Source organism: Thermobia domestica, chromosome 8 (genome assembly GCF_964235325.1).
Source record: "Thermobia domestica chromosome 8, izTheDome1.hap1.1, whole genome shotgun sequence".
In the NCBI taxonomy this organism is placed as follows: Eukaryota; Metazoa; Arthropoda; class Insecta; order Zygentoma; family Lepismatidae; genus Thermobia; species Thermobia domestica.
In genome coordinates, this window is record NC_137461.1 from 158,689,135 (window position 1) to 158,716,768 (window position 27,634).

Genomic DNA, 27,634 nt, shown 5'->3' on the forward strand with positions numbered 1-27,634 from the left:
TAAATAAATGAATAAATAAATAAATAAATATATATATATATATATATATATATATATATATATATATATATATATATATATATATCTTTTAACAAAACATGTAAATTGACTCATAACTCATACGTATGGATGTTCTGTCGTTAATTTTCAGTTTATTTAGTTGGAGTACCTTGTAATCTATGGAGCAGAAAAAAGAATTTTTCATTTCCACCGATAACTAATCGGATGAGGCCTCTGTAAGGGAAACTACTGAAATTGTAATTTTCATAAATTAACACTCTGAATTGGCAACATTGCTGATGTTTTAGTGCATCAAAAAGTGTGTTAAGGATCTGTCTAGATTATGCAATTACTGAAAACAAAAGAAAAGACAAATTATCATGATAAAACTTTTACTTACATGCACCCGGCAACACTCGCGTTATATATATAGAAAGAGAGAGAGAGAGAGAGAGAGAGAGGAACAGGTACAAATATGGAATAGGGGAACTAATATGGAATACTATAATATCTCGTAAGGTAACGTGAGTACTCTAGCGAACAAACTGTGAAACAATCCCTCCTTCCTTCCTTTGTTAATAAAAGTAGTCATTGTTGAGTTTAAAGCCGGAAGCAACGCGTCGGTTTCTTTTGATTGTTTTCCCGGTGAAGTGAATTTTTTGTTGGTAAGGAGCATTTCGTCGTATATTTCTAATACACGTGCCTATTCAAATACACTTCTATTCGTTTGGAAAGAGGACATTTGTAGCGACATTACCACATATCTAGTTTTTTTCTATTGTTTGAACTGTGAGTGTTTTGACGTTTTCTTTCACAAGACAGTAGTGGCTCGAATATGGAATACCTGGTATTCCATATTTAGACCCTTATTCTAGAACTGTGTTTCAACTGTAGATATGGCGACAACATCGAAAGGTAGAAAATTGTCACCTGCTAGAAAAGTGTGGTATGAGGTTGCTATGCAGGAGGCAATACAATCGGTGCGACAGAAAAAGATGGGCTATTTGAAGGCAGCCAAGACATTTAATGTTCCACACGCAACTCTCTTCCGACTGGCTAAATCAGACGTGACAGTGAATGAAGCCACCAAAACCAAGCTTGGGAGGAAGACAGTTTTGCCGCAAGAAATTGAAGAACAACTACTTCAATATGCTCTAACAATGGAAAGCAAATTTTTTGGACTGACCAGACGAGACTTACAAACAATGGCCTTTCAGACAGCCAAAAGAAACGTAATTCCAAATCCATTTCTGGGAGACAGAGCTGGTAGAGGATGGCTCCGCCTCTTCTTGAAAAGGCATAAGGATAGATGCTCGTTTCGAAAACCAACAGCAACTTCTTTCCAACGGGCCACCGGCTTCACAAAGGAAAATGTCAACAAATTTTTCGACCTCCTAACTGAAGAAATGGAGAAGAAAAAATACTCAGCAGGCAGGATATTTAATGTTGACGAAACTGGATTGAGTATGGTGCAGAGCAAAGTACCACGAGTTCTTGCAGTGAAGGGTAAGCGGCAGGTGGCAGCACTAAGTTCTGCTGAGAGAGATTCTCTGGTGACAGTCGTAACTTGCATTAGTGCTAGTGGAATATTCATGGATATTCCATATTTGTACCTCTTCCTCTATATATATTTACACCTTCCTAGTGTACTTTAATCATTGCTTCCTACTTTAAAAATATATGCATGAACAAAATTTCATTTTGACATAGCCATTATTTGTGTATCGCTTCAGGTTCATCGTTCTACTATCCCAAACTCTAGGTTGCATTGTATATTGGACACCCTCTATTACTGATAGATTTCTTCCGAGAAGTTTCTTGTAACACAAAAAACAATGTTCTTGGGCCCGATATGCTGTGGGATATCGTTAACACTGAACTTCATATACTATGTCAGCATTTTATGATCCAGAGTTTCTGAATGGAAGCAGGTGTGCTCATTTGCATTTTTCTGCCCTTAGGATTAACTTCACTGACCAGTTTTCAGTACGATAGACAGGCCGTTCAGGTCCATACAATGACTTACACAAAATACAAATCTAATCCGTGTTATTACTTGTTTTAAGGAAGTCAAAAGAAAATTACATCGAAGAAACCATGACAACATACGTCCTGTGTATTTTAAAGAAAAAGCGAATTAATATACTGGGTCTATATGAAGAAGTAACTTAGGAGATTAATAGCATAAAATAAGCATGTGTGAATTAAAATTATGATTCTAACTTATGTTACCAACTAAAATGCTCGTTTCTCGCAGGGAAGAATAAGTTTATGGAAAATATTTGAACTGTTCCTGTCCTTTATGATACGCATTTCGAAGAAAGTGTAATCATAGAAACCAACATAAAATAATGTATTTTTTTTATTTTTGAATCCTCTTATCCATTTGCGATACACTCTTTAATAAAACTGACATAATAAAAATCCAGGTTGGGTAGTTAGTATAATATACCAAAATTCATTTTAATTGGCCAACCGTTTTCCCGTGATACAATCACAGGTATTAAAAACAACCTCTTGTTCAATATAATTTCGAAAATATATAAAATGGACCCCTTCCCCTCCCCTCAAACAGTAATTTTCAAAAACTCTGGAACATGTTCATTTATTTATAATGGGGAGCCTATGTACAAGTTGTCCCATATTACTAACTTGATGAGGTCGTGAGATAGTCAATTTTATTATGTCGCATTTATTATGCTTCCGCTTCCCTTTAGGATACACATTTTAACCCAATTTACACAATTCAAACAATTCATTCGTTTTCCTTATCTCGATCACCCACAAGAGCAGTTTCTTTTTTTTTTTAAGTATATTAGATTATAATAATTATTGTCAGAGCTATACTTTAAAATTCAGCCTATTATATATACTGAAAACACATAGGGCAATCAGTGTATATATTCTTAGAAAAGGATAAATGAAGTTATTACTATTGCTGACAAGTCAACATTAAGAAATATCTACTACTTAATTCGCCTGAGTATGATAAAGTATGTGCAAGGTCAAACTTTGCAACTAAGCCTATTGAAGTTGCAAAGTTCGATTTAGCAGAAGGAAAAAATAGCATCACGTCATGATTTCGCAATGTGCAGAAAAGTATGAACAGATATACAACGTATTTTGAAAGCGGATCACGGGGTACCGGTATCTTATAGAGTAGTTGCCTGTTCTTCAGATAAAGGTAAGTATTAGATCTATTTTATTCTATTGTAAAATATTAATGAATACTATTTTTTCCTAATTCAATAGCGAGTAATAGGATCAGAGACCCTGTTGAGGATGCCATTTCTCCAGTCCAACAAATACACCCCTTGATTATTGATACCCTCGTTGATAGATGTAGATATAGGGGAAAAAAACTGTTGTGTCTAATATAATGTGCTGATTGCCACAAGTTTTTTCTACTTTGATATCGCAATCTTTGGATGTTCTTAACCTGCCTCGGTTATTACTATCTGTATAACAAAAGAAAGTGATACCTCTTTACTATTTCAAAATCTTACAGTTTAAAAGAAAATTTAAACTCTCAGTGAAGTAGCTACTGAATCATTACTCTATATTCTTGGATTAGGATTCATACGCCATTCTGTTCTGTATGAAGTACGCTTTCAAATTACATCTTGCATATGTGTATGGCGTGTGGAAACGGGAATCCGTGGGAATTTACAAGAAGTGCCCTCCAAAAATCCCATTTAGATTGTTTATTCTCTGATGCGAACCCGGTTTAGAGTACACGAACTTAATACACTCGGAAAGTACTATGGGATTTAGAAAATGCATGCCGATATCTTTCTTCAACAGTTTCGAAGGGCGAAATATTTTTTCTGATTATATATATATATATATATATATATATATATATATATATATATATATATAGAGAGAGAGAGAGAGAGAGAGAGAGAGAGAGAGGAAAGGGGAAAGGGGTTATGGAATACCATATACATGTGAAAATTACTGTCCGAGGATACATGTTAAATAAATAGTTAGTATATAGACTTGAAGGAAATTTAATGAGGGCTATAATATGACAACTAGAAGTTCCTAGCAGACATAGAAGAACATAAAAATAAAAATACTAAATGTAGAAAAAAAAGGTAGGGGATATGGAATAGAGGGTGGTATATGGAATAGTAGCGAAGTACATTTGAAATTTATGTCTTTCTAGGAAAAGTACATATACATTGTGCAGCTTTTCACAACTCATATACTCTTCACCTGGTCATTTGCAGAAATCGTATATATAGATGTCCCTGTCGGACTCATAACACTGTTCATGAGCCCACATTCTGCAAATCACACATTTTATCCACGCTCCCCGCGAAAAATCGTCCGAAAACGTACTGTCACAAAAGATGCACGGAGCGACGATCTTTCCATCACTGGAATCTTGAAGATGCAGTTCATCAGATTCACTACTAGAGTCAGTAGATGAAGATGGTTCGATTAACTTCTGCGTTTCTTCGGATAAGCACGCATTTTTGAAAGGCATTTAGCGGCACGTCCCTATTGTAGTTTCTCATGCGAACGTGCTACGTGTTCTTTGCATGGTAAAGAAAGTCAGAACATGCGCTGAGCCACTTGGACGTCTGCGTGTAGATAGTTTGCGTTTCTGCGATGGAGGTGGAGAAATGTCATAGGGAGTATAAATGAGCTTGTCGACGGTCCTGAAAATAAGAGAGGAACGCTTTAAATAGTGACACATTGTTCGGAGAACTTTTCATGAGCAGTTTCAACGACCAAAATAATCCTGTCTTGTTTACCGTTTCTAATAGACTAATCTATAATCAATTCTATTCATCCAGAAATATGTAGACTGGCTACCTACTGTAGACTTCACATTTTTGTTGAAATCTAAGTTAAATCGTCCATGGCAATCAACACAGTTTTGTGATGCAAAAAGTTTTGGGGCATGAAAAACAACGTCTATACTATCAATTACAGCTGCAGGTTACTACTAAATGACTTAAGGTCGATCTACGTCTAGCCTACTATAGACCCCCATTTTATCTAGTCTTTCTAAATTAGACTAATTCTACCTAAATTAGATTAATTCTACCTAATAACCTGGTATCGGTTCTGCTGCATCAGGTTGGTTGTCCTTGTGCTCCAATGTTTTTTGCATGGGAGACTTTCGTCCAACGGACGTGGATGTAACTTCGTGATCTGCAGAAAAGAAATCAATGGAACCTCTTTTCATTTGAGCGTACATTCTGATAAACATTGCACTTATTTAGCTGTAATAGTTTTATTCATATATATTGTTAGATTATTCATCATCTTAATTTCTTTACAATACCGTACATGACTCATAAACCTATGCTGGAGGTCTATTATGATGCTGATCGTTTTCATACAGCTGGGAGAGTGTTATGGAATACCAACAATAGAAGCATTCCATAACCCCTCCCATGGCCATTTTGTAAAACTGTCACACCTGAAATAAATCGTGCACACAACGTGACACTTGGTTCTGTTCCCTAGAAACATAAGGTACGCATATTACTATAGGGTTGGGCATTTAATTTGCAAAATCATTTTACGAAGTAAGTAATGAAAAGTTACCTGAAAAAAGTTTTTCGGAGGCGCAAATTTAAGAAAAGACGAACTGCAGCAAGTCATTCACCAGTAACAGCTAGCACAATACTGCTACGCCATGAAGCTTCTTCGAGAATATAATTTCGCTTATTTCCGCGAGAATACAGCATACAACAAAGGCAATAAGCTACGATTCCATAACCCTACCGGTATTCCATAACTTCCTGTTTCCCTCTATATATTCTATACAGTAAATATAACATTACGTACAATGAAATAACGGGGAAAAGTAGAGGGAAAACGCTTAAGGTTCATTTTCCAATAGACCTTGAAAATTATAGACCTAAAAAGTTGCAAACAAATCACAAAGATCCTTTCTCTCCTTTGTTGAAAAGAAGATCCATGTCGTACTCCATCCACCCCAATCCACTTCCAAACCACATGGCAACATACTAAAGCCAAACATGAAATGATATCATAACCGTTAGGGAAAGTGCAAGTCGAGTAACAACACATTGTTTTCTTGTTTCTTCATTTAGTCTTTTTATTTCTTTCAGTGACAATTCCAAGAAGTAGGAAAAAATATCATTCAGTTTCAAGTCATGTAACGGCCAGAGCTAGTTAATGGATGGTGTCTAATTTTTTACGCTTAATTTTCCTGCCCTTAAACCATAATACCATTCTTGTAATTTGACAATTAATAAATTCTCTATACCCAGTTTGCTTTTAATCTTTGTTTTAGCATTTACCGGGTTTTCATTAACTGTTAAAAGACTGTTTAGACTTTTACTATATATAGGGCAAAGTTATTGTTCACACGTGAGGAGAGCATTCACATCTTCTATATTATAAAATTGAAAGTGACTATGTTTGTGACTCTTAATCGCTTGAACCGCCCGACCGATCTCGATCAAAGTTTTGACGTAGATGCGGTTCTGGCCTCCGAGTGTTTTTAGCTATTCATTTTGACGGTATAACTTAGGGAAGGGGAAGATAGAAAAAATAAATAAAATTTATTCCGCCTTATGCTGAGTCGTTTTGATGTACGATTAGAGTCATACTAAAGGCCTGACTACTGCAAGAAACATTTGTTACTCGAACTTTTTAGTATGGCATTAATCACGCGTCAGAACGACTCTGCATTAGGCCCATTAACTCTTGAACCATCAGACCGATCTCGATTAAATTTTCAACGTAGATGAGGTTCGGGACTGGAATGTATTTTATTGTTTCACTTTGACGGAACAACGTACGGGAGGGGGAAGATGTATAAAAACCAATATCAATAAAAGTAAACCTGACTAGGTTTACGACTTCATAACTCTTGAACCGACCGACCGATCTTAATCAAATTTTCAACAAAGAAGACGTTCAGACCTGGGGTGTTTTTTTAATCATATCACTTTGACAGTAGAATTTAGGGGAGGGGAGAGTATATATATATATATATATATATATATATATATATATATATATATATATATAATTCTATGGCCTATGGAACCCGGAGGTTCAATGCCGCGTTCACAAAAGCTCTCCACTGACTTCTATCCTTAGCTAACTGCATCCAGTTTCTACTTTGTATTCCTATCTCTGCGAGATCCATCTTAATATTGTCCTCCCATCTGCGCCTAGGTCTTTCTAATGGTCGTTTTCCGATTGGTCTTCCAGTCAATACTTTGGAAGCGTTTCTACTTTCTTCCATTCTAGCTACATGACCTGCCCACCTAAGCCTCCTAGACTTGACCACTCTAACAATGTTGGGTAAACCGTATAAATTATGTAGTTCCTCGTTATGAAGTTTCCGCCATTCCCCATTCCCGTTCCTCTTGGGTCCGAATATTCGTCTCAGGATCTTGTTCTCAACTACTTTCAGTCTATGCTCTTCCCTCAGAGTAAGTGACCATGTTTCGCAGCCATACAAAACAACAGGCATGATTATCGTTTTGTATATTTTAAGCTTCAAATTCCTCGACAGAATTCAAGACGACAAGAGATTTTGAACCGAATAGTAACACGAATTCCCTGTTTTTAGACGACATTTAATTTCTTCGTGGATATGATTTTCCTCTGTTAATATTGATCCTAGATATTTGAAAGTATCCACTTTATCAAAAGTATTATTTAATATTTTAACGCATCTATAATTTGCTGTATGACGGTCCCGACGCACTTTCATGTATTTAGTTTTCTCTGCATTTACTTCTAAACCCATGTCCCTGCAAGCGTTTAATAAGATTTCTGCATTTCTTTCTATTGTTCTCCTATCATCCCCTATTAAATTTACATCATCAGCATATGCCATAACCTGGTGAATACCGTTCAACTCTAGGCCCTGGTTGCTATCTTTGATTTTCCTTATAGCGAATTCCAGAACAAAGTTAAATAATAATGGCGACAACGCATCTCCTTGTTTCAGGCCATTTTCGACGTGAAAGCTCGTGGACAAAAATTTTCCTACCCGGACTTTACTTTGGGATTCATTTAAACATATCTTAATTAATCTAATTAGCTTTCTCGGTATTCCAAGTTCTGTAAGAACGTTGTATAATGTTTCTCTCCTAACCGAGTCGTACGCCTTTCTAAAATCAATAATTAGTTGATGCACCGGGGTATTGTATTCCCACTTTTTTTCGAGTATTTGGCGATTGGTAAATATTTGGTCGATAGTTGATCGATTTCGTCTAAACCCGCACTGATAATCTCCAATAATTTCATCTGCATATGGGGTCAGTCTTGCTAATAGAATATTTGAAAGGATTTTATAGGATGTTGACAGAAGAGAAATGCCTCGATAATTATTACAGTCAGTTTTGTCGCCTTTCTTGTGAATTGGAACAATGATTGATTCTTTCCACTCTTGAGGCAACTCTTCCTTGTTCCAGATAAGGAGAATGAGTTTGTGTATCTTGTTCCACAATTTTTCGCCTCCAGCTAAAATTAACTCAGCCGGAATTTCATCTACACCCGGAGATTTGTGTTTCTTTAATTTCTTTATAGCGGTTTCTACTTCTATTCGGTTGGGTTCTGGAATATACGGTTCTGCGGTGTGTATCTCCTTTTCTCCACGCACACAAGTTTTTGGTTGAGTGTTAAGCAAATCGTCAAAGAAATCTTTCCATCTATTTAAGATGCTATCCGTGTCAGTGAGAACTGTACCGTCAGATTTCTTTAATATATAAGCACGAGGTTGATAGCCTTTCTTAAATTCGTTGATTCCCTTATACATGTCCCGGGTGTTTTTATTTTTACTATTATCTTCAAGTTCCTTAATTTTAGCTTTCAGAAAATCGCGTTTCTTTGTTCTAAAAGTTTTGGAAAAGTTTCCCGCCTGATATCTGCGAAATTTTGTGTAGTTATTTCATTCAGATTTTGTAGCCAGCGTAATTTTGCCCGTTTTCTCTTCTCTGCTAGTTTTATGCATTCCTGGTCGAACCATGGTTTGTTCCTACGTATTTCCGCGTGTCACAATTTTTCTTTTGCTGAAATTTTAATGCTATCTCTAATTTCAATCCAGGTATCCTCAACACTGGTGCACTCCGAATCTTCTAAAGCCGAGAATCTATTCGACACTTCAATCTGGTATTTCTCTCTTACCTGGCTCTATTCTAATTTCTTTAAATTGAATCTATCCGTTTTCGGATAATGAATATTACCTTTATTCAACGATAACCTCTCTCGTATTATCGCTGCTACCAGGTAGTGGTCAGTGTGACAATCAGCCCCTCTAAACAACCGGACATCAATTATGCTAGATTGTCTTCTACTATCTACTAAAACGTGATCAATTTGATTATGTGTTTTCCCGTCTGGTGATGTCCAAGTGTATTTATGAATGTCGCAAAGTGGGAATTTTGTACTCTTCACGATTAGGTTTTTGGATGTTGCAAAGTTCACGAGTCTAACACCGTTGTCATTACTTTCCTTATGCAGACTTTCGTTCCCTATAATCGGTTTGAAAATGTCCTCTCGTCCTACCTTCGCATTGAAATCCCCTAATAGAATTTTCATATGGTATCGTGGGAGTTGGTCAAATATCCGTTCCACTTCTTCGTAAAATCGTCATCCTTATCTTCGGTTGTGGCATGTACATTTAAAACAATAATATCACACCATCGTCCCTTGAGAGTAATGAAAGAAAGTCTGTCGGTAACAAATTCAACCCGTTTAATTGCTTTTAATATACGTTTATGAACGAAAAACCCTGTTCCTAACTGGTGATTTTTATTTCCTTCCCCGTAAAAGAACGTAAAATTTCCGGAATTCTCAGATCCATTTCCATCCCACCTAACTTCCTGAATTCCTACTACGTCCATCCTGTATTTCTCTAACTCACTCGTTACGGATTTTAACGCGCCTGCCCTATAAAGACTCCTAACATTCCATGTTCCAAATCTCATGTCCATTTTCTTTTGCTGAGGTCGTACCAAGTTATCAGTCCTTGTCCGAGGCTTTTGTGAATATTTCTGAACAAGTGCTTTTTTTTACAGGATGAGGTTTTTAGCCCTACCCAAACCCCCAAGCTGGAGGACCACTCCTAGTCGGCTGTCCGCGACTGCTTATTCAGTATATTCGCAGCTAACCTCTATATCTAGAGGCCTTCTCCTCGATCCGCAACCTGAGGACGCGCCATGCCGTGTGGTTCAAAACCAAATGCAAAAAAAAAAAAAAAAAAAAAAAAAAACTTGTTCAACATAATTCTCCACAAGGTTTGAACAAAAATATTGTTCAAAAGAAGTCACCATGAGCGTTGAGACACTTGTCCCACTGTCTCATAAGTTACAAATTCTGTCCATGTAAAATTTGGACGGCTGACTATCAAACCAATCACGCACAGCGTCCTGAATCTCAGGGTCAAACTGAAATCTCTGACCTTTCAATGCCTTCTTTAGAGTCCCAAAGATGTGAGTCACAAGGTGAAAGGTCAGGGCTGTAGGGCGGGTGTCGCAACATTTTCCACTTGAATCGTTGAAACAAATCCTGTACTTGGTTTGCAACGTGTGGACGCGCGTTGTCATGCAACATAATGACTCCAGCGGTCAATAAACCAGGCTTTTTGTTTTTGATGGCTCTCTGTAACTGTGTCAAGGTCTGACAATAGCGTGCGGTGTTGATGGACTGTCCTGGTTCCTTGAAGTCGAGCAATAATGGTCCATGGCAATCAAAGAACACGGACACCATATCTTTCCCCGCAGGGGGTTGCGTCTTGAACTTTTTGGGACGTGGAGATGAGAGGTGTTTCCACTGCATACTGGAAGACTTTGAACTCGGTTCAAAATGATGACACCAAGTTTCATCCTCAGCAACAATGCGCAGCAAGCAGTCGTTACCTTCCAAATGATAACGTGACAAATGTTCAATGGCGCAACCCATAGGCTCCAACTTTTGGTCTCCCGTCAACACCTTCGAGATTCACTGTGCGCACACTTTATGATACCCCAGATCTTTCACAATTTTTTGAGCAGTACCATAACTCATGTTTAACTCGTTCGCTATGGATTGAATACTAACGCGTCTATCCGCAGCTATAGTCGCATTCCCCTTTCCACACGCGTGTCTTCTGGCAACAACATGGGCTTGAACAAGACAGGGATAAACAGTGGTTTGTTCGCGCCCCTTCCGAAACATTCTAGCCCAGTCCACCACTGTTGTTTTGGAGACGCATGCATACCCATACACGTTTTTATACGCCGGAACACTTCCGCTGGTTGACCACATTCGGCACTCAGAAACTGGATGAAGGTATGCTGGTCCTGTTTGAACGGATTGGGGATCCTGAACGCCATATTTCACTCGTTATACTTGAAAAACGGAGACACTTATCAACCAACACACAGGGACATTAGCAATTACACACTATTAAACAAACAATATCCTCCTACACACTATACCAATAATACATGGAACGAACAGGTTTCTGTTGTTCGCACCTTATAAATATAGACAAAATGTGTGTATATCTGTTCTACATAGTAAAACTAAATTGTTGTTTATTAATAATGAAAAAAGAATAGGAAACACACTGGAACTGTAATGCTTGTATTGCACAACATTAAATGAAATATACTAATGTTTTCAAAAGACATTCTGCATATAGAACAAGCGTATTAGATACTTGTTTATCTTACTCCTGGCTTATTACTGAGTTTTATTAAATACTTTTAAATTGTATTTCCAATGTTTGATCATAGCTTATTTTATAAGTATATTTATTTTGTAAAAAAGAAAACTATTTATATTTTGTACATTAAAGTGATCCAGTATATTAACATAAGCCCATCTATTCTATAGGCTTTTCTAAGCTATTTTATTTTCTTACAACTTTGTATACATATATTTTTCACAGGAAGAGGATATTAATTCTAATTAATCTGATCCCTTCGCCTAGAATTAGAACCAGGTCCCCACATATTTCACGTAAATCTTTTTAATTTGATTTCAAACTGGAACTGAAACTGTAAACATAAAATTTACTCGCATTAATATGCGCTGTCATTGTTGTCGCCACACTTTACCTTCACGTCTTCCAACAACCAAACATAGGAGTAAGGGGACCATAGACGCACTCTCTTGCATGACCAACTCGCACGAAAGATTGGTTTTATCACGCATGTTGGAAGAATGTTTTGCTCACACACGTACCAACTTGCTGTCCAACTTACTGGAAGATCATCCACCGTTAACGACCTTGGCATTAAGAAGGAAAGAGTCAAGTGATTTCTTCCGCTGTCCTGAATCGTGGACCTAAATATAAAACAACTTGTATGAACGAGCACAGACACGGTAAACATGCGTGAAGAACAAACCATCATACATGTTTAGAGAATATTTTGAAAACTTAAAACAAGCATGAACGAGGCCATACACGATCAACTTGCCTGTGGTTTTATCATTTTTCATGCATGTTGGAATGTTTCTTCATGCATATGTCTGCGTGTATGGGTCCCTTTAGTCACCAAACACTTACATTCCATATGAACGTCATAAACAAGAACAGATTGTCGCTTTTCCACCGACGATTTCGGCGTATGACAAGTGTTGCCCCTTTACAAAAGCGATAATCGTATCTCCATAGCTTCCCATATTTCAATAGCACTTTATAACAATGATAGTCAAAAATAATTATAGGTCTAAATGCTATGAGGAAAGTTGTTGTATATATTGTTATGCAATCAAAAGTGTTCCATGTAATCTTCGATAATTGTGTAATAAAATGAGTCAATTCTTTCGCATATTGAATTAACTGAACTAACATATGAATTGAAATATAACAAGGAATCATAAAATAATACAAAAACTAAAAGAAAAAATCTATGGTAGATGAGTGAAGAGTTTGTCTTAGTTTTTGGTGATTGTTGGCACATATTTACTGCTATAATATTTTATTCTTTAAAATAAAAACAATCAATTATATTAACTCTTATTTAAAATATTTGTTCAACTATATTTTGATCATCTTACACATAAGCTAGTATATATAACGAAAATTTGCTTCGGTCTACAGATCGATATATGAGTACAGAGAGTGCATATTTAATATTGAATGTTTATTTATGTTCATCATTGAAAAGTACGTCTCACAAAAAGTAAATTTCGTTCCATGTTATTAAGAGGAACGATATACTTTCACTGTGCAATACCAAGTCATAAACGTGGGTAATTATTATTAATTAAGTTGACTGAATTAATATGTAATATCGTGAAGATTAGTAGATGGCTGCGGAAGATTATATACGACTACTATTTAGAGATGCAAAAAAGCCGGCTTTTTTGAATCGATGTTTTTTTTACATAAAAAGCCGGCTTTTTTGGGAAAAAAACGAGAATTTTGGAAATTTTGGCTTTTTTCATTTTCATGATTTTTCTATTTAAATAGCTTTCTTATAGTATATTCTATAGTTAGATAAGAATTCCATGACCTAAATGCCATGTTTCGCTCTGAAATTCACCATCAAGATGGATGGAGCACATGTTTTACGAATTAAAGCTAACATGAAGAATGTAGTATTTGAGGGTAATTTTAGAGGCTATTTAACTTCATTTTAACTTTTGAGTTATCGACATCTTTTTTCTTCTCTAGATCATTTTAGGTTGTCATCCGTGTTTCATTTCTAAGAGCTTTTAGTACTCTAGCTTCTAGCGCAAAAGTTAAACTTGCCCATTTTTCTATTTATCCGTCAAAGCGTACGTTTTTCAATATATCCGTCAAATCGTACTTCCACATTTCTGTTATACTGTAACTGTGAAGTGATTTAGCAATAATTTTCCGGACACAACCTTAAATACCAATTTATACAAATAATCAGTAGCGGATTTAGAAAAGTACTTTAGAAGGGGTTTTTCTGATTGTTTCGTTTCCTAAAAAGTCCTAATTTTATTTGGGAAGTGCTTGAAGTTTATGAGTACAGGCAGTGGCGGCGGTTGGAGGTTAAAAGTGGGGGGTCAAGACATGATCTGAATATTTGCATTTAAATGTTAGTTTTCCTGCTTGTTTCTAATATTTTGTTTGACAAAAGGTTGTATAGCTAATAGGATACTATATTTTTTTTAGTTAAAATACCGTATATAATATTTCATATTTTATTAAGTAAATTGACAAGAGCAACGCCAGTAGGTAGTAGCCCTTTGTACTCTTAAAAACAAAAGTGTAAGAAGAGATTTGATTCCTTGCTCATGAACATCTTAAAATTCTTTTGGAAAACTGTGTGGTCAGATTATTGAATAACAAATTTGCAAAACAAATAAATAGAAAGGATAATATTAATCATAGTAATAAATAATGATGCTTGTTTTGCAAAAGTCATATTCAAACAGGGATTAATGAACAACTTAATTTTTAATTCCTCACATGTTATTAAATGTATGTTATTACTCTTAGAAAATGAAAGACAATAAATACTACAAGCATATGTTACGACATTTAAAGAAATATTTCCTTTGCAACTTCCCGAAACGTTTGTTGCAATTAGGTGCAGTTTTCACTTTCAGGGAGCACATCAAAACAGAGCAATACTTAGAATCACTCCATACTCCAGTTATACAAAATAACACTAAAACCTAAAATCATGTTGAACTCACTAAATTTAATTGTATATACACTCGTACACCCTTAACACACTTCACTCATATATTGCACTACAAAACAATGGAAAAGATAGAAGTTGTTTCTTATTACGTTTTTTCCCCTTACTTTAGAAAGAAGAAAAGACATTTTAGGTACTGTCAATTTTTGTGCAATTAAAAAATAACCCGTGAAAGACTTTTTTTTTTTCTTTCGCAAAATGCTCTCTGGTTAATTTCAAAGCGGCTGACTAATATATCGAGCCCTTGTAAGAAGTGAAAGTATGCTGAAATTGTGCTCCAATAGGTTAATTTTGGGGTTATAATCTGTGGCAATTAAAATGCAATTCCTGTAGTTTTCTTTACTCCACGGGAAGACAACCAACACATACTCACGGAACGGCAAATATATGGCACCATTTCTTTCTATGAACCAGTAAATACATACAAAAATTTTACTTTTCGAAATAAAACTATATACATTAATGATTTACTTCAAAAAAGTGCGGGGGCAACTGCCCCCCTTTGCCCCCCTAATCGCCGCCCATGAGTACAGGCATAACTAATATTTTGTTTCGTTTGTATGTTTAGCAATAATCTTCCGGATACAACCTTAAAAATAATTTTATACTGAGAATCAGTGGCGGATTTAGAAAAGTATTTTGGGAAGGGTTTTTCTTAGTAATGTTTAGTTTTTCTAAACATTCGTAATTTTTATTTGACAGGATCTTAAAGTTTAAGGCATAACAAATAGATATTTCGTTTGTTGCAGACATTCCATAACTTTGGGGAACGGGCTTCAGTCCGAAAGGCCGCCCCCCCTAACCTTCGCAAAACCGTCACTGCTGGTAATTAGTAATAATAACGATTTAAAAACAATAAGAAACGAAGTCGGCCAACTCACAGTACACGCACTATTTCTACATTCACAGATGGAATGAAGAAAAGCTTTGTCAGAATGGTCGAATGCTGGTTGAATTCCGGACTTCCCGATGGAAGCGCAAAAGCTAATCACTCAGTCATGTTTGTTGTGCAGTTGTATTTAGCTTAACTTAAATATATTCCGTAGTCCTTTTTTTGGGGGGGGGGAGTTCCGTAATGATATGTTGAATTCCTCTTGTTAAGAATTCAGAAAACTTGAGGATTGGGTAAACCGTGATGGTGGTTATACAAAACTTAACTGTAAAATTTCAAGAATATACAGAACTAAAAGCTCTAGATGTGCAGCCTTTAATTGTACCATATAAATCTAAGTATTTCTCTTATGTTTTATTTTAATTTTATTTTGTTTCAAAAAGAGGGTATGGAATATTTTGAAGTAAAAATACTACATACTATTTTGCTAGTTATTCGTGTATTTTTTTTAAAAGAAGTGTTTAGTTTTAGGGTTGGCTGGTTTACATCAACTTTTTTTTAAATAACAGGCTTAAACCAAAAAAAAAAAAAAAAGAATGAAAAATGCGAATCGTGTGAACTTCATGGTGACGTTTCCAGATATCAAACCACCTGCAATAGTTTTATTTCCCTTTCACCTTTTAATCAAGGTGTCCCATGTTCAATTCTCGGTCGAACCACAACCCTTCTTTCATGCATAAACGAAGGAGCGGTTCGGATGTCAGTTTAAGCGAAAGTCTTCTCCTCGATAACCTCGGTATTTCGTAAGGATGTTAAGCCTAAACATAAGAAACGAAACCAAATTGTACATTTCTGCATGCCTAAATGCCTGTTGTTTTATAAAGAAGCCAAGATTGCTTAAATATATTGATAGAAATTGGCAAAATGTATCGATTGCCTACGTAGCTTCCAACATTAGCTTGGATTGGACTTTCAATGATATGTACGTACTAAATTTGTAATTTAATACCTCAGTTTTAGCGTACTGATTATGATACGTTGACCTTTAAATTTTACATGCAAAGCAAAACAGGATTTTCCCGTTATTGTCTTACATTTCAAGTAATGACGGGATTTTCCCGATGGCTAGGGCGGGAGATTCTCAATTTAAGGAATTTACTGACCGGACTCCTTTAAGCTTATAGGAGTTCTTCCGGCATAATCCCGATGTTGCATAATAACACCAAGGCGAAACAAACTTATTTCTGTGAATATGTAATATAAATACATAAAGCAAAAAATCTAAATGAAAAAAGCCTGGTTTAAACATCCCCCGAAAAACGGGTTTTTGGCATTTTCAAAAACAACCATGGTTCTTGCCAACTCTGCTTACTTTTGTATATAAGAGGTTAAAAAATTCTTATTATATACATTGCTTAATCCTGTGGAATTCATAATGTAAATATGTTGAAGAAAAATTGTTTGAAATATCTTTTCGAAATTCATAGTTTATTTTCGAGGTTTTATATTATTATCAGCATCAACCACTAATTAAATGACTTTTTGTGTTATAGAGAAGCGAAACAAAGTCTGCTTTATCAATTCTTGTCAAAGTCTGCTTTTCAATTATTATTGAAAAAAGCCCTAAATTTTCCAAGCAAAAAAGCGAAGCAGAAAAAACCGAGTTTTTTTTTTCAAAAAAGCCGTTTTTTTTCGAGCCCTTGCATCTCTACTACTATGTAGTTGAATTTAAAATTTTATTTTTCAGCTTTTCCATTATGTACCTTGCAAAATTGACTTCCGAGGAAGAAGCATTTCTTCTGAAACTACACAATGAAGATCCCGTTCAAGTCAAGCAAGATGTTGCATATTTGAAACATTGGCTAAAAAAACAAAGTCACTTACCATCTGATTTAGGTAAAAACACAATTTCTCTTAATATTCTTAAACACAAAATTAATTATATTTCTAAAACAGTAACTAACTGGTTCATACTAGCTTGCTGCCTTAAATAACTTAAGAGCCTGCCTTACTAAAAATAATACAAAATTTACCATTTTTCTTTTGCTTGATTATTCATCAGTGAAAGGAGATAATGAAATTCAACTTACCATAATCATAGATAATGCTATTCTACAACAGAAAATACGAACCTGAAGAATGTTCAGTGTTGCCATCCATAAAAATTACAGTGTTGCCAGAAAAACAATTTCCCTAAAATCTAAGTTAAGGCAGCGAGTAGAGGAACAAACTCAACTGCATTTGGTTATGTATCATATTGTTTTGGTTTCTTGTGAACTACTTTTTAAATAATAGTTGTATTTAGTTTGTAATAAACAAAATAGATTTAACATACAGTTATTAAAACTAAATAATAATGTTAATTAAAAAATAGTTTACAAGAAACCAAACAACATGATACGTAATCAAATGCTGTTGAGTTCATTCCTCTACTCGCTGTCCTAACTTATATTTTTAGGGAAATTGTTATTCTGGCAACACTGTAATTCCTATGGATGGCAACACTGAAAATTCTTCAGGTTCATATTTTCTGTTGTAGAATAGCATTATTTATGATTGTAGTAACTTGCATTTCATTATCTCCTTTCACTGATGAAAAATCAAGCAAAAGAAAATGGTAAATTTCGTATTATTTTTAGTAAGGCAGACTCTTAAACTAGAAATACAGATCACTGAAAAAAACAACGTTTATTTTAAAATAATAAATGTGTAACAGTTTCGCCAACTAACTGACCATTTGGCTTCATCAGACACTGTACCGTAACCTGATCTGTATATTACAGTGTCTAATAAAGGCAATATGTTCAGTTAGTTGGCGAAACTGTTACACATTTATTATTTTTAAATAAACGTTGCTTTGCTCAGTGATTTGTATTTCTATTCTAAAATTTTAAAAAAAATCTTCTTGTGGGTATAACCAACTGTCGCTACCTATTACCGTTTTTGTTCTATGGCTATTAGCATCAAAACCTGAAACAACTGACTTCTGCCATGTCTGGTTTGAATAGAGGGCTAATCGAGAAAATAGCACCTACTCTTAGGATGCTGAATCGATTACAAAAAAACTTTTTCTTGCTATCTTTTTTTTCTTTTTTTGTTTTTGCTCTGCTACCTAGAATAGATGAATGATTAAGACTTCCGATATTTATGCATATCATAGTTGAAAAGTCTAGTTGAAAAGTCTATCTCGGCTTATTTAAATTAAATTGATTATAATGAACTATAAAATATCGATTAAAGTCTAAGTTTGGAGATTCTAAAATGTTGAAATCGAATGCAAATTGCCATTCATATGTAATAAATATCATCCTGAAATTAAAAATCTCCAAACAAAATATAAATCTGAATCCTCATTATGCAACATTAAAATTCAGACAATTTATGGGTGTTATATAACATAAACGTATTCTATAAAACAAACAATTTTCAGTTGATTGTATAAATGTTTAAATGTTTATTTGTAAACGCTGTCTTGAAAATAACTTTAAGAAACTATACTCGAGAATGCTGTAATAATATTATTTCAGAAATGTCTCACTATTTTCATACAATGAATTAAATATATTGTTTTAATTTTCAAATAATGTCCAAAAAATAGAATCAACCGATCAATAGGTTGGGCACAAACGAAATTTACTCAAATAATTTTCAAGTTACTTTGAGAAAATAAATTTACCGTGTTCCGTTTGCTCATTCAGGGCAACTATCAATTTTCGAAATAATTCTCTAAAAATTTGACGAGAACCCATTTTTGGATGAGATCATGCGAATGAAGTATGTTCCAACTTCGGAAAACTCATTTAAAGGTACCACTAACAAACCTCATTTCGATTATATATTAACTGTTTTCATGATATGAGGTAAATGTATCGAGCGAGAGCTACTTTTACTAGGTCTCGAATTGATAATTAATTTAGCGAAACTTTTAAAGAATTCATTTGAATAGTTTTGACAACCTAAGTTATCCACATTATTACAGTTCTGTTCTTGCATTAAATGGTACTAGAATTTCTGTATAGTGAATGGTTTCCAAGAATTTGAGAGATTACGCCTGATTAATGTTTCCTATTAAGTGGTAAACCAATACTCGTATGTCATTCCGGATTTTTTTTCCAAATAGTCCCTTTGCATATTGCCAAGCAAAGTATTTTGGGCTCATACTAAAGAAAACTACAAGTATACATGTAATAATTGAAGTTCTATGAAATGAAAAAGAATGTTCACATTATCATTAATTGGATGTGCCAAAAGTCCATTCCATAGGCCAACTCCGTTGAGTAAAAATACGAAAAAAATGGAAAGAGAGGAAAGTTATTTAAAGTATATGGCTTTCAACCCAAAATGGTGTAATAATCTTTTAATTGCACCTATAGTTTGGGCTCCATACTGATAAGGTGTCCTATGTTAAACGAAATAATAACGTTTCCAGTTCAGCACGGAGCGTAAGGGTGCGCAAAAATTACATGGGGAATGTGCGCATTGTTGTGTGAAAGAACCTATAATATCTGAAACACGTTTCCCAGGAATGATCTATTGTTTGTATGGTGAAGGCCCAAGAAAACAGCCTGCTGTAGAATCTGATCTCCTCTGACCGAAACCTAAAATGACACTCCTATATCAAAATTGGAAGGAAATATGCAAATGAAGAATTTTCTATGCAAAAGATTTGTGCCGAGTAACTGGAACCCCCCAAAAAACAACTTACAGTATCGTTTAACAGCTTTGAGCAAACAATTTGTTACGCTTGATACATTTTCATCCATCATACTGCGAAGAACATATAAATATGTTTGATCACATGAATGATCTCATTTGTAACCAAGAAAGTTACATTGCCATCTTTCCTACTATACACTTATTTTACACATTTAGCACAGAATACATATACTATTATGATTCAGTTATAGAATATGACAGAAATCAAATTAAGGATCGCTATTCGTTTTCGTTTCTGATTAACTGGAATTCTTTCTCAAATGCAGATTACAACTTTATATTGGGTTTCCTACGACAGTGTAAATACAGTTTGGAAAAAACAAAGAAGAAACTCGACACCACATTTGTTCTTAGCGGATTAGCACCAGACATATTTGCACAAAGAGATCCACTTCATCCTCTGGTAGACAGATTTACAAAAACAAGGTGAGTATTTTTTAACCCTTTTAAAATTTTGGTACTCATTGTGGTCAAAGTTGATTCGAGGCTTTTTGTTCTTATATAGCTCATGTTTATATCAAATGATTTTTTCTTCCCCATTTTATTCAAAACATTACGTGCCCCCATTTTCGTAGCCAAAACATTCTATTTTAGGCAATACTCAAGAGATAATTTGATAGAATTTTCACTTTGCTCAAATCAAAAAAATGTGAATTTGTATTTTGAAATTTTAGCGAAATTTTGAAAAGTCTCTGTAGTTTGGGATGTCAATTAAAACTAACAAGAGTTTACTTACGAGCCAAAGATAGTTTCACAGATTTTCGTAGACCACCATTGAACTCGTCATCGCGGAGTGTTGTCTCTTATTTCTGGAATGAAACCACAAACATAATCGATAACAGTCTTCTCGAATAGCTCAACGGCAGTATATTTTTTATTTTGATTTGATTTGATTTCAGCTCGAAACTATGTTTTACGTAGGCCTACAACTTAACATGGGATTTAAACTACACGAGTTCTTCTAAGGATTCGTACCCGAATCTTCCGCTCCAGAGGTGCGTACGCTATAAACGTAGTCTTGAGGAAGCTGTAGGAGCACATTTTCTTGAAGCGTGGAAGATGATATGTATTAGTAATAAGTGGATCCACAGCAATAATAGAGAAATGATCACTCTCGAAGAGATTTCATTGCAATCCATGTAAAGAAAGCCGGAACGACTAATAAACGGACTAGTGTTTAACGTCCTTTCAACAACGATGTTATATGAGGCTTGAACCTACAGTTTAACGTGAGATCCGAACTACATAAACTTTCACAAGGGAGAAATCGGAATGGAAACACTATGCAGGGAGAGGTAATACACAAATAGATACGGTGTGCAGTGAAAAAAGAAGTGCAATTGCTATCATTAAGGACGTGCATCACACTTTCATCAAGGAATTCTGTTACCTGATGGCCATGGTTTTTGTTTCGGATAGAGCACAATAGCTTACTTTCAGATCTCCGACAGTCTGCACAGGTGGTTCAAGTGGATTGTACAGTTGAGTGAGTTAGACTTCTGAAAAGAGAGGCTTTAGCACGAGAAATATATCGCGAACAGGTGATGATCAGGGGAGAGAAGAATGTTCGGACAACAGCAGTTGGCAAGCGGGAATATATGTTAATATATAGAGGATGAAAGACGTTCAATCCAATGATAGTTACGCTACCACCTGTGCAACTTTCAGTGTGCTTATCTCACCTATAAGCTAGATATAAGGGGTAAATTGGAAGTGTGGAAAAATATGGCATGAGTTTCTTCCAAATGGATAACTGTCCATGCGTGGTCAGAGACAGCTTGTTTCAATTTCTTAAGAACACTGCTGACACTATTAAAGTTTAATTTAAGATGCACCATATTGAAAAGATAAATGTTTATGATGACTTTGGTCTCCTAGATCAATTTTCTTCCATTCACTGTTCAGGAGATCACTCTCTAGGTTAACAACTTATAGCTAAATAGAAGGTGGCTTAGGAAATGATATCGATATCTTTTTTTTACTGAGAGGGTCGTCAAGGTTGCGACGTATTTATCTATCACTAATAGCCTATATGTGGAGTGGCGTAGAGATGGCGTTAGCTTTAGACCAAAGCTACGAGCAACAATTAGATTCTTTGGTCATGTGTTGAATGGGACAGTGTTTTGGGATCTTGGTTATATAACCATGTTTCCTGTGAATGCTCTTTGAGTGGAAACGTCATTTGACCCGGTTGAAACATATTTCCAACAAGATGATATTACAGATCCAAACAGTACATGTACCGGGGTTGGAACGCTTCCCTTGATATGATGTTTTACACCAGTAGGAAATCTTTTGAGCTATCATGAGCTCTCGAATCCGTTTCTTTCCGTGAAAGGCTGGACTCCTTATGTCATACATTATGATCACCTTTACAATTAACGTAATATGACTTGCTCGCTGTACAGGTTTCCGCTCCATGATTTCCCAGGCCACTTCAGATAAATAGTAGTCTTTGTTTTACACATCCTCCTTGTGCGCCATAAAAGTTAACATTAAAAACACTTAAAGCACCGAAGAGGATTGGAAAATTAGTGACCCAATTTAATGGGCACTATCCAGCCATGACGAATTTCGGAATAGTAAACAAACTGAAAAAAAAGAATCAGTTACATAAGCACTTCGCCTGACTTCTTATTTTAGACTCGGGATAATTCTACTACATGCTCAGCTTGATTTAATTTCCTCCTCGGTCGCATTCAGGAAATACAGATGTGAAATTTCCTCCAACCAACATTCAATAGACAGTGGGATTCTACTGTGACGCGAAGATGGCCAATGCTCTCCGAATTTAGTAGCTTCTCAGACTGGTTCTCATAAAGCACTTCCACTATTACAGTGCCATTTCTAAGTTTGCTGATGTCCTTCATTTGTTCAGCAGTATAAAAAAGACCTCTTAATAACATTGAAACGGTTTGATTCTTCACTATCCCTATCAGCATCTTTTTTTCTTTAATTGCAAAATTAGGACTACAGAAATCACGATATTTATTCTTTCCACACATTCTTCAGTAGACTGACCTTCGGTCTCATTGATGTCTGATTTGGGTTTCTTACAGCAGATTGTACTCGGATTCGAAGTTAAGAATTTTTTAAGTAACGAAATTGTCTGTATTTAAAACACGTAAAGTGAACATGTGAAGAAGTGAAAATTACAATTGCAAGGGTCCGAAGATACCACATCGGAGTGTTCATAGCTAGAAGTAATGGTACTCCTTTACCAATGCAGTAGGTGCACTGTCACCGCAGAATAAGTGTGAGGTCAGCGCGGTCAAGGGGAATAGAAATTCTATCAAAGCATCATTCCCGTCGATTAAAACACATAACTCCAGAAAATAAGAAAAGAAAACGAAAAACAAATAAAGAAGCTGAATAAATAAAAATATAATCACAAAACAAATAAAAGTAAACTAAAATGGTGTGGATTTTAAAAGGTTTTACAATATTCAATACATATCACAATAAACAAAACAATGGGCACAGACACAACCAGGTGAGGATGGTTGTATTTCCACCTAAGAGCAAGGAAAATGACTGACTTCAGCAAACCACTCTTAAGTCCGACAGTGGATTTGCAACTCAAAGGAGAGGTAAGTATGAAGATAAACAAAAGTTCGAACCATATACATAAAATGCAACATTTTCAAGATGTATACTTCTTCTTTGATGGCTGTGTGACAGTACCACATAAAATAATTTAAGTGTATACATAGTAAAATAGCTGCGGCATCGATAATTCACTATACGCGGTTAAGGCCACAAGAACGTGCTTTTCCAATGCCAATGCCCATATGTGCTAAGAGGCTAAGTAAGATGAATCGAAAGTTACATATAATACAAAGATTCACTCAAATAAAAATACGATACGTATGTAGAAATCAATAAGCACTCTTCGAATATCTTAATCATAGGATAAACACATCATTGCTAAGGAGAAGAGAGGGGTTGGATATAATAGGTTTTATGATCCATCAATGTTTGGCACCTATCAACGCCAATCCACATACCTACAGTATAAAACACATTGGTATATCAAAATGATAGAATAGTAGTTTTACATATATTTCTCTGCTTCCAGAGTAATCATTTATTTGTATAAAAATATTTTATCATTAAATTGGAAGGGTGTGAGAGTCAATGGGAAAGCGTTTAGTCTGAGATGAATCATCGGTGGTCAACAAACATAAAGACGGGAAATAATGTGCATTATGCACCATGAGTTGGGTATGGACTTTTGGGTTTCAGGCAGAAAAAAAATATGACACATCCGTAAACATAAGAGTAACGAGTGGTGAGACATATTTTCAAAAGATCTTATAACTTAATTTTTGGCGACCCCTGGTAGCCCCAAATTATTTGGGGATACCCAGTTAATTTTGCGTAAAAATGGTTCTGGAGTCGTTACTAAGCTTCAGTGGTCAGTTTTGGAAATGCTCTGTGGTGTTTCTCGGTAACCGCTAGAATATCGAACTCTCTAGCGGTCAAGATGATATTACAGATGTACATTTCATTAATATGATAAAATAATTTCTTCTTTGTTACTATTCCGAGATTCTTAATCACTTCGGTTGGTATTTGGTCTATTCCTGGAGCTTTATCATGTTGCATTTTCTCCAAAGCATTGTCAAACTCGCACTGTAAAATTGATGGTCCTAATTCATTTTCATCGATGTCTTCTTCCTTCTCTCTCTCTTCTTCGATCACTGTGTCTCCTTTGTAGAATTTTGCAATGTATTCCTTCCATCTTCTTTTCTGCTCCTCTTCTATTAGCATTGTCCCGTCCTTGTCTATGATAGTGTCTGTGCGTTTCTTTTTCTCACCCAACTGTTTTCTCACCCAACTATATGCTGCCCACTACCATAGTATTGCCTTTGGCTATATTTTCTTCAATTTCTTTTCCTCAAGTTTTATATCCAGTTTTCTCTGGCCTTCTTTACTTCTCTGTTGTGATTTCTGCACCTTCTGTATTTCTCTTCTTTGTTTCTTATCTTGAACTGTCTTCTTTGCTCCATCAGTTACAATATTTCTACTGTTATATAGGGTTTATATTGGGTTCTCGTTTCTCTTGCTATGTGTTCTCGGCAGCCTTTGTAATCCCTGCTCTCATTGCTTCCGATTCCCTTTTGTCATCACCTGCTAAGGCTACCTTAGGCGTCTCTTCGTCTGTTGCATTTGCAAATTCCCTTTTCATGTTTTTATCTCTTCTTAGCTTGATTATGTTCCATCTTTTGTTTGGTGCTACCACTCTCTGCCTCTTTATTCGGAGTTCGCTCTTCATTAAAACTAAATTAGGTCTAAATCAACGTCTGCTCCTGGGTAACTCTTACTGTTCTTCACTTGATTTCTAAATGCTTGTTGGACCAGTATATAGTCTATTTGATATCTTTCTTTGTCTACTGGTCTTGTCCATTTGTATCTTCTTCTTAGTAGTTGATCGAAGAGCGTATTTGTTACAGTCAAATTATGGCTTTTGCAGAATTCAATTAATCGTGCACCTCTCGCACTCCTGTCTCCTCCATCAGACCACCTAACTTCGCTGATTCCCAAGATATCTATCTTCATGCGTTCCATTTCTTTATTTAGGTTTTCCAGTTTTCCACACTCTAACAGCGATCGTACATTCAAGGGTCCTATCTTGCAGGGGTTTCGTTTGATGACGATCGAGGAGGTCCTACTGTGTTTCCCTCTACTGCCGGGGACGACCCTCAGTGAAACAGTAGTGTCGTATTCCCTAATATAACATTCTCTTATTTCTCTTTCAATGTTGTTTTCTAGAGACTGAGTAAAGTGGTGGTGTCCCAGGTCCTTCCACCTCGCAGTGAAACAGCCATAGAGGACATCCTGTCCCTGCCGATCTCAATCTGAGGCTTGCCGATGTCAATCATCTTCAGCCTCAGTGTGGTAATGGTAAAGCTGCTGAACACTACCATAATATCTCTCTTCGTCTGTCTCCTACCTCTAAAGACCTGTCCGGCATGGAAAGCCCTCTGATAGCGAAACTATTTCCGGCACATCTGTTGCGATCATTTGAGCACGCAAGCCTCCACCACCACGGCAAGGTGGAGATATTGAGGGAGGGGTTGTCTCATATAGCTGGATTATTCATACGAATCGTTTAAATAAACGGTGGGTATAGAAGAAATTACCAACGTAAGAGATAAAAATGTTAAATCCTTCTATATTTAATTTATTTTTATTTTAGTATAGTATCATTTTTTATTATTTGTTTTCTCTGGATTGCTTGGGGACTAGGTCTTTCATTAAACTCTAGACCTGCATCACTGGTTCTACAACATTAATAGCACAATATGTTGACTCGGGTGTGTTTCATGTACCTCCTGAACGATTGACAATACTAAAGGGGAGAAAGAGACTATTGGGTAAGGAGGACAACTATTTATAAGCTGTAACATATCGAGATAGGATTTCAATTGAATGACATCTTTGGAATGCTGCGCAATCCATAGTGGCATCCGGATGTTCTACTAAGGAAAAAAATAACGTTTTTGTGATATTGTGTGGCTTAAGCATTGAATAATCCGTTATAGAAATTATACATATATAGACGTACTTCTATGTTGTATTCACAAAGACGTTGTAAGACCTTGTGCGTATGTGTCAAAAATTCCTACGTGAGCTGCTATCAATACATCCTCAAGAATATTTGTATTAAACCCGTCAATATTTGCTCTATTACATTTTGTAAAATGAGAGCTGCAGGTTAGGCAAGAGGGTAATCTTTGTTGTTGACATACTATCTATGGCCCAGTAACAATCAAAAACAATTTAAATTTCTTATCAAATAATTTCTGCTGTGTGTAAATCTAGAACAATAAGTACTGACATTCCAAATAGCTATTTGGAGATATCTTCAGGTTGAGGTAGAGGGTGCGTAATTTTCAGTAATGCTTTATTAAGGTAACTTCGTCGTAAATACGTAGTCACAAACCGTCGTTATTCTTTCATACCACAACCATTAACGTTGTCCATTTTGAGGAAGTTATTGCTTTCGATATCTTTCACCAAAACGTCATCATTTTTTTACTTAATCCACAATACTGTTTGGCAACTAGTAGTGCCTTTGCAATATCAGAACTGCCCCTAGTGTTATAAGTATATGCGTTTTAAATCGTACAATAGTTTTATTAAATCCATAGGAGAATATTACTGGAACTCGCTTTGTCATTTAGACTACGAATGCCATTCAAATCTTTAGCTTGATTCATTTGGAAACGACGTGTCAAATTGCTGAAAATGATATCTAAGCAAGGCCTAATCATTTTAATAAAATTATCACCATAAGAAGTACATCACATAACTCCAGCACCGATTTGCTAAGTGTTTATAACAATTTTGCTTTCCCACTTCACAATTCTCAGCTCCTCAAGTCTGACTTTACAGATGTTGAGTATTTCAGTTCGTCGAGAAAGTATGTCTAAGGATCAAAATATATTTGGTAGGC

General features: G+C 35.6%; 2 protein-coding genes across 3 annotated transcripts in view; both read left to right on the top strand.

Moving 5' to 3' along the window:
- Positions 1-896: 896 nt before the first annotated feature.
- On the top strand, positions 897-1,655 carry LOC145692367 (uncharacterized). Its single transcript, XM_081767665.1, has one exon. The coding sequence runs from the start codon at positions 897-899 to the stop codon at positions 1,653-1,655; it is 759 nt and encodes a 252-aa protein (XP_081623791.1).
- Positions 1,656-3,027: 1,372 nt separating this feature from the next.
- The window catches only part of LOC145693308 (retinol-binding protein pinta-like), a 53,824-nt gene continuing 29,217 nt past the window's right edge, over positions 3,028-27,634 (top strand). For both annotated transcript variants that reach the window (XM_081769172.1, XM_081769173.1), the window contains exons 1-3: positions 3,028-3,184; positions 17,204-17,352; positions 20,439-20,598. In XM_081769172.1, the coding sequence (XP_081625298.1) occupies positions 17,214-17,352; positions 20,439-20,598 (299 nt within the window). In that variant the 5' untranslated portion in view covers positions 3,028-3,184; positions 17,204-17,213. The remainder of the gene's footprint in view (positions 3,185-17,203; positions 17,353-20,438; positions 20,599-27,634) is intronic.